Raw genomic sequence first — 17,052 nt, forward strand, 5'->3', positions numbered from 1 at the left:
ATTTCGCTGTCCTGCCAGTCCTCTGTGACGGATGGCAGATTCCGCCACGTTCTCAAGCGCGACTTCGTCCATTACAATCATACTCATTAACTCGTACGATACCGCAATTAACTCCGGCGCAATTTCGGATCGGAGTTCGATCCAGCTCCGGCATATGCAATAAGAGACATCGCGTCTCTCTTATTCGCACGGTCGTATAATATTACTTGCACTCATAATGCGGAAATATGAAATCGCTGGCGCGATAATTATTTACTTCAAGTATTGATTATTATTTTAGACACGGCTTTAATGTAAAAATATTTATCTATGTTACAGATCGACGCAGGGGATCAACAACTTACAACTCCGCTGTTATTGCGCATCGGCCGGTGAGTTATTTTTTTAGCAGAAGGAATGAATATATTAAGTTTATTTGTATGGTACAAATGAGTAAAAATTCAGTCCTTCAAATTTCTGTATTTAATTTTTTTTTTCTTGTGGTCTTTCTAGCTTAATGCTAAGGTAGCACCGCCACGATTTTCTCCGAAATGGCACGGGATAAAAAATTGTTATTAGTGGTACAACGTAGTACAAAATGAGTAATAAATATTCTGATAGGTCCGGTTTGATTCTGCCGATTTGGTCCTGCTAGCTTAGAAGAGGTTCTATATCCTGCAGGCGTATGATCGAGCACACAAAAGAATAGGCCGTTGTAATTTTCTAATATTTCGCTCATCAAGTCTTACAATTAGATTAGAAATAAAATTTTATTTTATTTATTGTTAGGCGTTATCGAAGAAATAATTTCGGGCGTTTCTGAGACAGCCTTTATGAAACGGCGTGTACACGCCGTATGTATAAATTTAAAAATTCTTTCCTCGAGTTTAATGTAGATTTCGATTTTCGATTTGTCCTGACAAAACGATCTTTCTTATATGTTAAGTATGTAAGGTATATATATGCCATGTATAAGTAAATCGTACAAGGGGGAATAAGGGGTGGAATGTGAGGGGTGGCGGTGGATCACGAGTTCTACCAAAAACTATTAATGTTCGAGGCGCTACGACCGATATATAAAAAGTTCTCGATATATTCCGTTTTTGAGTAAAATAAAAAAAATTTTTTTTAAGTTCTGGGAGTTCTGTTGAGAGCTGGGTAGCACCTCAAGAGTTCTAAAAGAAATCCTAATGGCAAAATTAAATATTTTTAATACTTTTATTGTTATCGCTGATTTAGTGATTTCATTTTGTGAAGTTAGCACCCCCAAGATTCATCAACGGTTTTTTTAGCTTTATTCGCCGGAACTATTTCTAAAATTGACAAGGAACTCTAGAACTCTTCGGGGTGCATTCAGAACTTAAAGAAAAAAATGATTTTTTTAAAGATGGGGTGCTAACTTCACAGAGGTGAGGGTCTGAGCTGCCTCTCGGTTCCCGGCTCCCGGCTCCCGGTTCCTGGTCGTTCTCCACGCAAACTTCCTTGCCGGACGTTGCGTCGCGCCATCGCTTTCTCGCAGCCTCCTCATTGTCGTCGCGACGCTCGCGTAACATCCAGCAAGTCGTACCTACTTACGCATGCTGCATGCAATCGTTCACAATTCATCGAGATTCTCGCAATTTATCTCTGTATCTCTGAGAGGGAGAGATTTGTTTTTACTAATGAAAATCCTACTCATGAACCAGCGAAAAACAGGATTGTTTGTTTTATGCTTTCTCTCAATTTCGTTTCTTTACTTCATGTTTTTTCAGATGCATATTTTACATATAAACGGAGAAAAAGGACAAAAATGTAAAACTATTAACGAGCAGACTTAATGTTTCAACCATCTTTAATTTTAATCATATTTTTTTAATCTGATTACCTAGCTTCTTCACTTTTCTAAATCGCTCGGAAAGAAAATTATTTCGTTAACTTGCTTTCATACAGCTAGATATTTATATTCTCAATTTAAATTCTCTTACAATAAAGAATATTATGCATACATATAAAGGTAATATGATATAAGATAATAATTATTAATTTTATTTTGGATCATAAATTTTATTAAGGCATTGTTAGAGTTGTCAATGCCTTAATACGACAACGCACCGAACATCCTTGTCGTCTCTTCTACCGTTCTACGACGGCATTATAAAATCCGATAACGCATATTTACGCGTATGGCACGTTTCGCGTCTCGTGTTATGTAAATGTAAATCGTCAGAGATATGCAGATCGTCACGAGCATTATTACCGTGCTCCACGCGACGTAATGAATGTTACGTGCTCGAAAGCGTTGCGCTTGATCCTCGTCATTTAATGCTTAGTGCGCTGATACGACGCCTCGAATTTGAATTTGCACCTGTCTAAAAAGTGTCGCCCAATCCTGATATATCTTTGTCGAAATAAGCGTCAACGTTCTATCTCGTGTAAAAATTTTAATGAATTAACACGTACTTTATTATTAATAAATATTAAAAATTGTAATATAAAGTGCATCATACGTATAACATAATGGTTATGATATTTTATAAAAAGAGAGGAATACATACATAACGTATGTCGTAAAAATTATGAGTTTTAGAGAAATATAAATATACCAAATAATATAGATATAGATACAATAATGGAACAGTATGGTGTTTACTTAAAAATTGCAGAGCATCTTTTCTATCTTTCGTTGCTAAAAACGAGCGTTCCTTGCCGGTGTTCACAAAGCGGTTTGCGCATTCTGGTTGAGGGCAGGAACACGGACGAACAGCTGCTATTTCACCTGTTCGATACATTATTTAAATGCTTCATCTGCCTCAATCTCGAGATACCGCAAGATAAGCGACCGGCGTTTCCTGCTTTCTTACGGCTCTCACGCGAGATCTTCACAAATCTTTTTTAAGTCTGTAAATCCATCTCACGGTTTTTGATTTATTGACGTTTTCACGTATTATATAAAAATATTCAAGATATCAAAGAGATCGAGGAAATCGAGGAGATCGAGGATAATATTCAGGAAAAGTGCAAGAAAATAATACAATAAAACGCAACGAAACACATGTTATTTAAAAACATCGCGTACGAACATGAATCATACTTCTAAATCACAAAGTGATACAACAAAGTGATATACATATGTATATCCATGTAAATCAAACCATGTTACATCATGTATCTGTATCTATATTTGATTTTTATTAATTATTGTTTTGTCAGATATATTTATGCATTTTAGTAGATATATAATTATTTTTAATGCTTATACGTATATATAATATTTCAAGTTTAAAATTATTTCTATAATTATATATAATTAAGAATAAATAACTTTACTTTAAATGCACGTGTTCATGTAAGTTTTTCATATATACGTTTATTATTATAAAAATTAATCTACATTAGAAAACGATTCTACTTTACAAAAGTGATTCGTCTTTCAGTTCCAATAAATATAGGACTCATCTTTGTTACGTATTTCATAAAGTGGTCTATATCGAGCGTCCCAATTTTGTGATTACGACTCTTATCTTTAAAAATGTGATAGCCATCTCCGCCGTTTATTAAGAAACTTGGTACCACTATTCTATACCATTGATCGTGCACCAAATCTTCGAATACCGGATACTCGCAAGCCTGGCATCTGTAAATACGTTAAGAGAAATTAAAATTAATTTTCCACGTATTAATTTTAGACGTGGCATGGCATAGAATAATGATATTGAATGTATGATGTTTCGTACTTTCAACTTTACGAACAAAACAAATTTAAATTCTGATAATAAAAGATCTTACCTAATTTTAACATCGACCACAGTTCGCGTTTCATTAATTTTTTTGTAAGTAACTTTTAGTCCGGACCAGACTAGAATTTCTTTCATTTCTAGAATCTACAAAGAAAAGTAAAATTGATTTCATTGTTCCATTCATTATTTCTGTATTCTTGAAGAAAAACCATTTGACATATTTACGTTTTGCATAATGCCATTTCATGATGCATGATTGTGTCATACAATTTATTTTAAGTTAGGACAAAGAATTTAAAATCTAGTATTTATCATTAAAGCTGTAAAACATTCATTTCTCTTATAAAGCATCGGAAAATTATAGCAAGAAATTTAACTAACTTTTTTAATGGATTCTCCAGTTAGTTCAACAGTGTCCCAAGTGTTTTCAAAAGGGTGAACCATTATCAGATCACCGTAGGTAATCTCAGATTCCTCAATGGAAGTACGAATTCCTCCTGAATTCGAGCAGGCCACTGCGGCATACGTCCAGTGAGTTTTATTTTTGGCATCATCAACAACCTAAAATTAAGACAATTTGTAACTTAATTATTTCCATATTTCGATTAAAGATATTAGAATATTAACAAAGCAAAGAGTGTCTTTCGCACCGCATTCACCATGGCGTCAGTTATAAGATTTCCCATATTGCATTCTTTATAACGACAATTGCGGTCAAGTAAAACTCTGGTCTTGCCAATTTTTTTTAACGCCGTCCTATCCACTTCCTCTTTCCATGGCTTCAAAGCTTCCAAGATTTCCGGGTCTAAATATATATTATATATAAAGTTATTTTACGTATTGTTTTAAAGCTATTTTTAGTATTGTATTGCATTTATGTTTCTTATAAATGATAATGATCATAAAACTCATAAATAATAATACAAATTTAATTCTTAAAATGTCAAAAATTTTACCTTCTTCGACGGATTGGTCCAGAAGAAGTGGATTTCCGTCCCAATCGACGACCTCGCCTTGGTCGTCGAACCATACTGTTAGATTACCTAAATACCTTTTAAAAAACAAATAAAAAAAACTAAATAAAGTTTTATCGCACGTACACGTGTATATGATAATACGGATATATAATACGGACTCTAAACATAAATTCTTTCGAGAAATTTGAAGTAAATTTATCCGTTAAATCATTGCGATAAAAACAAATTAATCAGACCCGACCTCGTGACATCAGATAGCAATTGACCTTTCTTAACGATTCTCTTACTATATCATCATGCCAGCTGAATAGCGTACTTTGTAAAAGCAGCTGCCTGAACAATAAGGACCGTTCTATCTGTTTCATTTTGCGTCACGACCACGGGATATTCATCCGCTGGTGCATCGATAGAAGGCGGAGGTCCTGCAATATATATATATATACATATATATAATAAAAAAAATCAACGCTATATTTAATTATGTTATACATTAATAGAGGTATATATTATCCAATAATAAATTTAATAGCTTATGCATTTATCCTTAATAAAAAAATTTCATATAAATTTAATTCATATTTAAATCAATACAAAAGATTTTGCTTTCAGACCACTATAAAGAAATGTATGTGAATGACCACCGACGATTACATCGATCAAGGGACAATTCGCAGCCATGATCCTGTCCACATTTAATCCACAATGGCTTAGAACTATAATAATGTCTACTCCCTTTTCCTTCAGTCGCTTAGCTTCGTCATTGACTGTCTCTACCTCATCCAAAAACTTTAATTTCTCCGTATTCGAGAGTAACTGGAAAAATCAAATACTTTTATAAAGTCGTGTTTGCAATATCTTGTGAGAGAAAATAATTGTGTTTTGTGAATGTATGAATTAGATCGATAAAAAAATCATAATTTATATAAAGTTAAATAAAATATGTTTCTGTTTTTATGAGACGAATGTAACGGATTACTCACGTTCGTAGTCGATAAAATGACGCCAATGACACCGATTTTGGTACCATTTCTTTCGATAATTGTACTATTCTTATATAAACCCTATAGAATATGAATATTTAATATTAATTTAAACTCTTATAAATAAGTAAATAAATCAATAAATATTATGAACCTGTATAGTTGGCTCCTCGCTGTCATCGATATTTGTTACTACAACTGGTGCATTGACATTTTTAAGAAAGGGAACAACGCCTTCAATTTTATTGTCGAACTCATGGTTGCCGATCGTCTATAAAAATATTATAAGATATTATATCATAAATATGAAAAACTAAAATTTGTAAAGAAAAGCAAGTTACTCATTAAATTTAAAGAGTAATTACGGCAAATACGACTCTGGCGCGGTACGCGTGGTGTGCAAATAAAAATTCCTAATATTACTTCAATTCATTCCTAAATACATTTTTGACATTTTAGATTTTATTTATATTTTCGTTAATTATTATTATTTTATATGTATATCTAACAAAAATATCACGCGTAATCCATTGCACATATACGTATATAATTACCATAGCGTCGTGTGGCAACATATTCAAGAATAAGGCAGTGACGTTCCAACGATGGATATTATACCAAAGTGTCCCCTGAAAATGATCACCAGCATTCAGGAAAATCGCATTCGGTCGTTCCGTCACAAGCTGATTGACTGCAGTGTAGACTCTAGCAATACCTCCCACGCAGTCCTTTTCGTGACCTTGGCAGGACCCAGAAGAGGAGCTCGTCTGTTCGAATCTGTTCCAACGTAATTTCTATTTTCCAAAAGTCACGCTTTGACGCTCCAACGAACAATGCGATCAAAAAAGGCATGCAAAAGTTAAACGAAGGGCAAGAAAAAGAGGCTAAGGCCACATCGGAAATATTATAATAACTTTATCCTTGACCTCGCAAATTCTCTCTGGGTCCAGAATTACAATCAATTTCGACACTGATTGAGCGCACGATGTTAAGATCTTTTAACGGTTACTAAGAATTAATGTTTCTTAACACCGATTAGTAATTTTTTTACAAACCTTTGACAATAAATTTATATAAAAGTCTTTATTTAGTCCTTAATAAAAAGATATTCCAAGCTATACGAATTGGATGCGACAATTAGATAGAATTAAATACAGTTGCTCACCTAGCATGAAAGTCATTTAAATGAATTATCGATAACTCGAACAGGTCTGATCTACCGGGATAAAAGAGTCCTCGCCCGGTGAATCCCAAACAAACTTGGAATAACAATGAAACCAACAGTAGCGCGTACATGTCGCACCTGTCGAGAAAGATATTATTAAGTAATTTGTAAATAATTGCCTATTTTTTCTGATTCATATGTAATTAAATTCAATGAGATTGAAACAAAGTACAGAACTGTGTATATCGTAATCTTTTATATCTGCTTATAAAAAATATTTAAATCTGATAATTGAGAATGTCACACTATAGGCTTGTTCGTTTTAGCTGAACTTCTTCGTCTGTTTAGTCTTTGAACAAAACAAATTCTTGCACAATTCATCTTTCCTCTTTTTCTTTTCACGTTGGCGAGAAAAAGAGAAAAGATGAACCGTGCGAGTTCAGCTAAAATGAACAGGCCTACTTTCAAAATGATGAGATAGACGCAACGAAAAAAAAAACACTATACTTATATACTTACTAAGGCTGCGTTCCGATATTCACTGTCAGTACTGAAGTGTACGTTATGTAAACTATAGATTTTCAGTACTTGCAGTGAATATCGGAGCACAGCCTAAAATGTCTTTCTTAACGGCACGTTACGAATGTACGTTGAATTCTTTGTCAACACGGAAATGATAATTACACTTTTTTACGACGTGCCGTTCTACTGTTTGAAAGATGATTGCGAAGATAGATAATGCGGGGAATTATGCAACTTGCAAAAGTCGAAGACGGAATAGCCTTGAATTTAAGCGATCGCCATCGATACATTGATACATATTGATGAGCGACATAATAATCTTTAAATTAGCAAATAATTACCTTTCAAATATTATTCTTTCAAATATTATTTCGATATTTTTATCTTTAAATGTGTCATTTTTATTTTAAATTCCAGTAAGTTAAGAAATATATCAAATTATATACAATTTATTCGTTAAATTACAGCAAGCTATATGTAATTATTTTTACATGTATATTCGATAGCTTTAAAGTTAGTCTTTTAATTTTTATCTCCAACACATTTCTATATATATAATAATATTAATGTCTATTCAACTAACTTTTTTATTAAATTCCGCTGTAATGTTATATGTGTACGTGTGTGTGATCTCTATTTGATATATCTATTCCAATTTACTCAAGTTTCTTCTTATGGTACCTCATCATGAAACGATTTCGCGAAGCAAGTCTTATCAGATATCAAAATGCTTTTAAGTACAGTTTGAGCGACCATTAATATGCGATATAAAAACGCAATCAACTTCTTGCTTTTCCATTCCCACTAATTATAACGCGAACAGGTATATAAAACAGGTATTACGGGTTCGTAAGTCGACAAAGATGAAATAATTGTACTACGTGAATAATCCAAAATCAACTATAATGCAAACATTGAGAATGAAACGTCAATTAATAAAACGCAAATAGTCTGACATAATTAACAATCGCGATATACATACATAATCGCTTTAATCGCTCACCAAATAATTTTTTTATAAAAGTGGAGTTATCTTTAGGTAAATGAGCATACAATTTACAGCAGATAACTAAAAGTTACGAAAGGACGGATAACGATACGTAAGTACACGTGGCCGAATTATAACGCACTTTGTTTACTAATGAGTGTAAAATACCTTATTGTCTCCTAGTAAACCAGTAACTCGCGTGTCGAATATTCGTAAAGAACTGTGTTGCTCGTGTTCACCACAATGTCTTCGCTTCTTCCGTGAAAGACTGTTGATTATCACAAATCCCCTACCTCACGAGTGATTATAAAATATATATATCAGGGAATCTCGGCAGCTCGTGTTGTGATATCTAAAACACATTTTCGAATCTCGATATATCCAGATAATAAGATATTGATTTCCTTTGTGAGTATACTTTTATATAACAAAATTATTTCGTGCTAATTACATGCGATATCTTATAGATTTGAATTTAAAATTTTCTTAAAAATAACATATAAAATTATATAATCTATACGTTTCACGCAATCATAAAAATATATATAGATTAATCTTCATAATATGTTTAAATATATTTGTTTATTTGCATCTTTTGTTTCAAAATAAATACGTAAATTGCAAAATTGCAAAAATATACTGCACTCGTTTTTTAACATTTTTTTATTGATTCAAGTAAGATGTTATTTATATATGCATATTTTTAACTAGTTGACACATTGCAACATCTTACAGAAATAAGTGTTGCGTAAAATGCTTATCGTTATCGTCAATTCTTTCAAGTACCTACTATATGCATGATGTCGATTTTTAGATATATTCTATCTTTTGTTCAGTACGCGTTACGATAGCACATGCTCGTGATTATCACGTGCGTAATTCTATATGTTATTAGTTCAAATTATGACAATCAAACTGTAATTTTAGTATATTAAACTGTAACTTTAATACATTGACTTTCAACAAAAATAATGTAATTATTAAGAAAATAAAGTCTAAATTAAATAGAGGAAAGAAATTAATTATTTAAATATAAGCATACATATGTTTCAAGAACATCCACTCCGGATAACTTTCTTGGAACCTCTAATAAAATTCTTTAATATCTATAAATAATTTAATTTTTTTGTAAATACTTAAGATGGAGTTTTATATAACGTTGATTATGATTTCTAATGACTAAAAAGAATTCAGAAGATATAGAATATAAATTGAAAGAATTACTAATTAAAAAAAAATTTCTATTATCATTATTTTGCATAAAGAGATGCATATAATTAAAAAAATATCTAACACGCATTCGAACCGGTATGAATAATTAAAACAGAATATCTAACAAATCTATTCGATAAACTGGTATAGAAAACCAATACGTCTTGTCATTAATCTACTTATGTATACAAATTTATGCTCAATTGGAAAATGCACTGACAATGATAAAAGTTTCCGCAAGGTTAAATTTCATTAAAAAAAAAAAGAAAAAATACAAAGCATTAATTAGCTCGAATTAGTACGCGGCTTTGTTATCCTGTATCGATATTGATAACGATATTGATAACATTATATGGTAGCAAATCGTGCATGACGAAGATATCATATCTATCTCTCCGCATTCTCACGTGATACGTTCTGACTTAAACAAAATTAGAATCACTCGTATTACGCAAACGTGATCATAACGCGTGACGAAAACAGTTTGAGGTCTGTCAGTAAATAATTTGCTTCGCGTCATGTCAATTTATGATGCGCGCGATTATTTATTTCTGTCTGACAAACAAAACACGTAACCGGTAATATAGACGAATGGGAGAACGAATGGCGAGCGTAACAGATGAGAAAGGACACGATGCCAAGGAGACTGTTGAATAATTTAGCCAGCATTCTGGTTCTCTGGCAGAAAGATAGTTCCGTTCTACATATTTTGGCCGCGATAGCGTTTTAATAAACGGCATATAATTGATACCAATCGTGCGATCCAAAAAAGCGTACATGTAGATTTCACCATTCTAAGATTCTCGAGGATACAATAGTAAACTTTTGTGAACCTAAGCGAAAGGTCTATTTTATTCAGAAAGAGATTCTCAAACGCATTATACTCATTATCAATAATGTAATATTAACTTTGTAACTCTGATAGACAATTTAAATGTAAAAAGGTTAAGCCTAAAAATAATTTAATAACCCAATCGAATATGCATTAATTTAAATATCATATTTACATAAACACACATACTATTTAAAATAAAATTAACTGTTGCTCATTCGTGTTACATAAGTTGCCCGGAAATTTATAAAGATTAAAATGGGTACTTAAAGGAAGTTCGAGCAGATAATAATCGCAGATAAAAATAAAACTCACATTTGGGAATTTACTATCTCATTAAAAAGCATTATTTAATTGCGTAATATTTATCAACCACTCAAGTTTACAAATTGATTCGCACTTCTTATCGTTAATCAAAGCGAAAATCTTAAATTAAATCAACAATCAAGTGATAAAAAGATGATAAAAAGTTTAATAAGATAAGTAGATGATAATAGAGGGAAAATGTCTTAAGATATGCAAGATATTTTACACAAAATATACTTATTACGTTGGTTTCTTGTCGGTATCTACATTAATCTGCAACATTTCATAAGAATTTCTGTCACAAACAAATGATAAACGTATTTCTAGATTTCAATCTTAAGGCAATTAGCTCATTCATAAGTGTACTGACGTCACTATTAATATTGAGGATACAAGTCGTTTAAATTAAAGTTTAAAAAACACAATTACGATAAGATATCAATCAACAAATTAACATTTCGCACAAATAAATTATATAATTTTCGAATACTCCTAAATGTTTTTTTTTTCTGCACTTGGCTTGCTTTTTCAGAAATCTATTAGTAGTTACCGTTTTAGGTCAAATAAACAACAAAGAAATCGTTGCTCTTGCGCGATTAAACGGTCGTAAATAATTTACGCGCGATGAAACATCGATAAATCTTTGACACTATTAATGAACTTGCAATACTAAATAGATAAAAGTATCGACTACCGTTATTGAAAATAACGCTTTCATCGTACTAATTGTAAGATTGTTTTTTTTTTTGCTCAAATATTTTTCTGAAAAATTATCTCAGTTTATATTACTTTTACATAGAGATTACTTTATGTGCAACATTAATAAAATAAAAATCTTAATAACATACGAAAGCAATAAATTTAAATTTTTTAAATAATGATTCTCTAATAATATCTGCAAAAGCATAAGCTTTCAATCTTACCTTTTAAAAAAGCTAAATAAATCCACAATAAATGCTGCAAAGTTTAAACAGGAATTCCAGCAGAGATCGGGAAGGGGCCCGCGGCCCGCACGACGACGTGGATCGTGGATATTCAGTCGACGCTGGTCACTCGAGAAAATCGGCTCGTGTCTCTCATCGCTCAGAAGAGACCGCCGCGATAATGTGAAAAAGTGATAAATACCCGTATAGATTCTCAGCTCTTCCGTTATACAACGGTATTTAACAGCGCCTTTCATATCATTAAAGTTGTGGCAGTTGTGGCACTATCGTGACAACTCGACTACGTTGTTCCTTCTTCATCCTTTGTGTCGAATATTGTTCTACAAAATTTAAAGAGATTCTAATCAATTATTTTGATAGATCGATACTGATGCAATCGTTTCGGAAAACTCGATTTTACGTTACACCGCTTTCTCTAAAGTTGCGCTACGTTGCACGTGGTACACGTGTACAGAATATTACTTAGTGCACTGTAGTGCACTGCATGCCAGCGTTCACGATCAACATACGGTGTTGTTCAACCTCTCGCCGATCATCATTTATAATAAATCTTGTATTAAGGTATTCTAAAATGTTTCTAAAATAAATGATCATATATTTCGGGAGCGTACTTTACTTACATTGTGTTAATCAAATGATATTATATCTTTTATATCTATTTTGCGTAATTTATTAATGTAATTTTATCGATTAGTAGAACGTTCTGAAGAAGACCAAATAGGTCGAAACGTAAATGTTATATATACATATGTTTATTAAATTTTAATTTTAAACTAACATCTAAAATTTCTTTGCTCGTATTTTGGCCGTTTAACCTTCCTTAGCAAATGATATTATAAACATATGTTCGCAAATGCTTCAGTACCGAGTTACAATCTTTCAAGTATTCGTAGTTCGATCTTATATTTTAAATACGTTTGGATACGATCAGATTATTGCGAGTACCGTTCGTAACTTTGCATTTAAAAAAAATAATCGAAATGGTTTTCTGTAGATATTTTCCTGAACATCTTTTGCCCGAACAAAGCCATTATATATGCTCTGTTATTCCTATTTATCATTTATACATATATAAAACATTTATTATTTGTATATAAAACATCTGTGCCATTTTAGAATAATGACATGTCGTAATGTTAAAATTAACCATCGATGTTCAAACAAATTAAAATTATATTTACTGCTTAAGATCTCAGTTCGAACATCTTTTCGGTACTGAAGCACTTTCGAACGATACACAATATATTCTTTAATCTGTGAAATAAGTAGATAAACTTTTACAGCTTCTTATTTTATAAGCATCCTAGACAAAAAAATATTGTCATATATACAACGTAATATATACAATATATACAATAATATCTCATAATTATTATATTAATATATTAGTTAATGCAGATAAATTATGTCTGTTATATACTTTTTCTTCCCTTAAAAATGGAAGGTTTGTGATTTCGCAGATAATTCATATTAATACTTTTTTATATCTCATAAAAAAATATATCGTAAAAGTCAAAGAAAAACATTCCATTTCGTCCAATTTCGTCATCTCTTTCCGTAAATTAGTCAGGCACGACGCCAACTATTAAATCGAATTCATTATTGTCCCAACGGTCTTACAATTAGACTTTTACGACAACTTTACGAGCCGTTGCAATTCTTGGCAGGTCCCATGTGTTTTGCAACAGATCGTAATATAGTCAATGAACTTAGATTCTCGTATTTTATAAATGCAACACGCAAAAAGTGAAAATAAAACTTTGGATTTTTAGTATAACTACCCTGTTCACAAACGCAATTATCAAAAAAGAATAAAAGCAAAAGAATCCCATTATTGTAAAATAAATTTTATGCCATAAAGTAAATCGAATTATAACATGAAATATATATATATATATATGGAAAATACGCTTTAAAACATTTTGTGTTTCTCCAGATGCCATACAGATTGGGAAACGCAACGTGATACTTCAATCGTGAAAAAAATCGAAACAATGCAATAGTGCGAGTGGCTGAAACGAGAACGTGCTATCGACATGTTAAATACAAAAAAGAGATAAGAACGACAAAGAAGAAATTGCCTAACTGAAAAGCCTAATCGAATCGTAACGTGTGGAATCAATAACGATACAAGATGTCAATCATTTGGCTTGTAAATTGCTGCATTACCGTGTTACTGATAATCGCAAACGAGAGCTTCGCAAATCCCACTTTACGAAAGGATGAAGAATTCACTGTTCGAATCGTTCACACGAATGACATGCACGCGAGGTGATCTTATTTTTCATTGTTGAAATAAAAAGATATTAAAAATATTTCTTATTTTCATTGTAAAACAAAACAATTGTACAAATTTGAATGGGTCTTTCTCTACAAAACAAGGAAGTTAATTGTTCTTTTTAAATATATATAATTGCATTATTTAAATTATGTTTGCTCTTTGTACAGTTCGTATATTACAGTTTAATTCAATATATTCACGCTAACGATAATTATCGCCATCGAGCTAATCAGAAATGTTAAGACAGTTAATTACCTTCCACACCCATGTGTCAACTATAGACATTGCATTGCACGCGTGGTGCTATTTGTCGAGACAATTTCCTTGTTTCTCTGACGTTATAATTTATGTGATTAAGTCATCTAGTTCTGGGATATCACCTTGAGAGTTTCGTTATGTAATATAATTTTTAGATTCGAAGAGACGTCGCAATTATCGACAACGTGTACGCCAGCGGACTCCAAAGCTGGGAAATGTTACGGAGGTTTCGCCAGAATCGCCACTTTAGTCCGTCAAGCGAAATCGGAGTCGCCTTCGACGATCTTCCTAAATGCTGGCGACACTTATCAAGGAACTGCATGGTACAACGTGTACAAGTGGAAGGCGGTTACTTGGTTCATGAACCTTTTGGCGCCAGACGCTATAGTAAATATTATCTTCTATCATATTTCTAAGCAAGACCCCGAAACTAGAAAAATATTTAAATAACTAAAAATTTTTTGCTAATTATATAAGTTATTAAATTTTAAATAGAGTTTCTGCATTAAATATTTGCTTACAATTCATTTTATGAAATAATTATAAATAAATATAAATAATTTGTCAAAAAAATCACAGCAATATATTTAAATAAAATAAGAGCTAGAGCTTCGTTCGTCATTGCATTAAATGAATTCTGACAGAGTTTGGGCAACCACGAGTTCGATGACGGTGTCGAAGGTTTGATACCTTTTATACAAAATGCCTCATATCCCATCTTGACGACAAATCTGGATCTTAGCGAGCAGCCGGACCTGGCCGCCACGAATCTAAAGAATAGCACGATTCTCGAAGTGAGCGGCAAAAAGATCGGCGTGATCGGTTATCTGACGCCGGAAACGAAAATCTTGTCGACTACCGAAAAAGTAATTTTCAAAGATGAGGTGGAGTCTATCAGGGAAGAAGTTAAGAAGTTAAAGGAGAAGGGTGTCGACATTCTCATCGCTCTGGGTCACTCGGGCTTCGAGGTCGATAAGAAGATAGCACGGGAGGTCGAGGACATCGATCTGGTGATCGGGGGTCATACGAATACCTTTCTATATCGCGGTCTACCGCCGGACGTTGAGGTACCAGAGGGATTTTATCCTACGGAAGTAGTGCAGAAGAGCGGCAGAAAAGTTTATGTCGTACAGGCATACGCATATACTAAATACCTGGGTAATTTCTCCGTGAGTTTCGATATTAAAGGAGAGGTAACGCATATAGAAGGAAACCCGATTCTTGTGGACGCCAACGTGGAGGAGGTAAATTTGCGAAAAAGCGCCAAAGAGTTACTTGCGAATGACAAAAATATATAATCCACGTTATACATATCACTTAGAAGAGAACAAAAACTGCATGACATTTATGTACATACATACGTATGTACAATTATACATATATATATATAGAAATAGCCGAAAACACTTAATACATATTTTCCCAAAAATATGAAAGCTCAATATATTTATTTATTAAGTATGATATTCATTATCGTTTCTTACCGCAGGCGGAAGATGTTCTAAAAATGATAAACGAGAAAAGAGGACCCATCGACCAATTACAACAACAAGTTATCGGAAAAACGCGAGTGCTCCTGGACGGAGACAGCAAAAACTGTAGACGACGAGAATGCAACATGGGCAACTTGATCTGCGATGCTTTACTCGATTATGTAAGACATCTTCAATCGATGTAATAAACACTTTCTCGTTATCGAAATATGTTGCGAAATAATCTTGAGAAAGATGATTGATGTGCTTTCCTTTTGCTCGTAGTACGCCGGGGAATATCTGAACAAGGATGGATGGACGGACGCTGCCATCGCGGTGCAGAATAGCGGCAGCATCAGGTCGTCCATCACCAGAGCCAGAGACGACCAGGTTTAATTAATATGCGCTCTACAATTTTAATTCTTGTTAATTTGCACTGGCAAACCTTATATAATATTAGTAAAATTGTTTACAGGTCACTCGAGGAGACATTCTAAGTGTTTTGCCCTTCGGAAACGTCATCGTCAAAGCTTCCATGACAGGCCAACAGCTTCTCTCGATGCTGGAGTGGAGCGTTCATAATATCGACAACTTAACTTCTACCGGGAATCTATTCGGCGCTTATCTACAATATTCGGGATTGCAGGCAATTTGTTTAAACCTAAATCTATCTAGCTCAAAAGAAAATTAAGTCCAGTCTTTTAAACATTGATTGATGGTTTTCACGATGGTTTGCGCATTATTTCCTTAGAGAAAAATTTGCATAATTTACAGGTGGTCTATGACGTGAGTCAACCACCGAACTCAAGGGTAGTTTCGGTTCAAGTTCAATGCGCAGCTTGCCGAGTACCGGCATACAGTCAACTCCAGAAGAATGTTACCTACAATGTCCTCGTGAATAATTTCCTCGCAAAAGGCGGAGATGGTTTTCACATGCTGGAAGGTCTTAAAACAACTCCCCTCAGTATGTTTACATTATTATTACAGCATCCATTACACACGGTATCTTTAAGCTTTCACTTTCTTTCATCATTCATTGAATATTTTTTCAATATAATCGTTGAATTTTAACAGGTGTCACTACATCAGAGGTATTAGAACAGTATTTTAAAAAACATAGTCCGGTGCACCCAGGCGTGGAATGGCGAATCTTGTACAAAGATAGCGGAAACAATGAAAATTTTAGTAATCTTGGGACAACGCATCAATCCGTTGGAATGACAATTCTGCTATCAATCATTACTTGGTTGTCATTGACATAATGAGAACACTATGACTTAAAATACTTAAATGATTCTAAATAATAAGCGAATTACGCATATTGAATTCTTTGATAGCTGTATTTATATATTTTACCATTTTACACTACCTCAATATTATCTACAATTTACACAGTTTTTATATCCTTCTTCATTAGTGC

At 33.0% G+C, this 17,052-nt stretch overlaps 2 protein-coding genes across 8 annotated transcripts; one reads left to right on the forward strand and one right to left on the reverse strand.

The window, feature by feature from the left end:
- Positions 1–348: 348 nt before the first annotated feature.
- On the forward strand, positions 349–16,963 carry LOC139815273 (protein 5NUC). Of its 5 annotated transcripts, XM_071782068.1 has the most exons (10): positions 11,706–11,836; positions 11,982–12,182; positions 13,558–13,892; positions 14,316–14,547; positions 14,805–15,404; positions 15,650–15,814; positions 15,918–16,022; positions 16,108–16,278; positions 16,407–16,596; positions 16,707–16,963. In XM_071782068.1, exons 3-10 carry the CDS (start codon positions 13,756–13,758, stop codon positions 16,892–16,894), a joined length of 1,788 nt encoding a protein of 595 aa, XP_071638169.1. In that variant the 5' UTR covers positions 11,706–11,836; positions 11,982–12,182; positions 13,558–13,755; the 3' UTR covers positions 16,895–16,963. The 5 variants fall into 5 exon arrangements, with proteins under 5 accessions (XP_071638172.1, XP_071638171.1, XP_071638169.1 ...); XM_071782071.1 differs by lacking the exons at positions 11,706–11,836; positions 11,982–12,182 and adding an exon at positions 349–371; XM_071782070.1 differs by lacking the exons at positions 11,706–11,836; positions 11,982–12,182 and adding an exon at positions 8,597–8,735.
- LOC139815275 (apyrase) lies at positions 3,306–8,635 on the reverse strand. Of its 3 annotated transcripts, none has more exons than XM_071782074.1 (12): positions 8,496–8,635; positions 6,818–6,955; positions 6,207–6,429; positions 5,807–5,923; positions 5,653–5,733; positions 5,284–5,485; positions 4,989–5,094; positions 4,652–4,746; positions 4,346–4,500; positions 4,077–4,256; positions 3,745–3,839; positions 3,306–3,592 (listed from the first exon to the last, which is right to left on the reverse strand). In XM_071782074.1, the coding sequence occupies exons 2-12, from the start codon at positions 6,946–6,948 to the stop codon at positions 3,364–3,366; spliced, it is 1,614 nt and encodes a 537-aa protein (XP_071638175.1). In that variant the 5' UTR covers positions 6,949–6,955; positions 8,496–8,635; the 3' UTR covers positions 3,306–3,363. The 3 variants fall into 3 exon arrangements, with proteins under 3 accessions (XP_071638175.1, XP_071638176.1, XP_071638177.1); XM_071782075.1 differs by lacking the exon at positions 8,496–8,635 and adding an exon at positions 7,337–7,489; XM_071782076.1 differs by lacking the exon at positions 8,496–8,635 and adding an exon at positions 7,325–7,439.
- Positions 16,964–17,052: the final 89 nt, after the last annotated feature.

Source organism: Temnothorax longispinosus, chromosome 6 (assembly GCF_030848805.1).
Source record: "Temnothorax longispinosus isolate EJ_2023e chromosome 6, Tlon_JGU_v1, whole genome shotgun sequence".
NCBI classification, from domain to species: Eukaryota; Metazoa; Arthropoda; class Insecta; order Hymenoptera; family Formicidae; genus Temnothorax; species Temnothorax longispinosus.

Excerpts from the sequence above, each read along its gene's own strand:
- LOC139815275 (XM_071782074.1), bottom strand. The coding sequence starts at position 6,948 with ATGTACGCGCTACTGTTGGTTTCATTGTTATTCCAAGTTTGTTTGGGA. Across the intron at positions 5,486-5,652 it reads TCATTTTATCGACTACGAAC|TTACTCTCGAATACGGAGAA; the intron begins GTGAGTAATCCG and ends TGATTTTTCCAG. Across the intron at positions 4,747-4,988 it reads CAGGCAGCTGCTTTTACAAA|GTATTTAGGTAATCTAACAG; the intron begins GTACGCTATTCA and ends GTTTTTTAAAAG.
- LOC139815273 (XM_071782071.1), top strand. The coding sequence starts at position 13,756 with ATGTCAATCATTTGGCTTGTAAATTGCTGCATTACCGTGTTACTGATA. Across the intron at positions 15,815-15,917 it reads GCGATGCTTTACTCGATTAT|TACGCCGGGGAATATCTGAA; the intron begins GTAAGACATCTT and ends TTTTGCTCGTAG. Across the intron at positions 16,023-16,107 it reads CCAGAGCCAGAGACGACCAG|GTCACTCGAGGAGACATTCT; the intron begins GTTTAATTAATA and ends AATTGTTTACAG.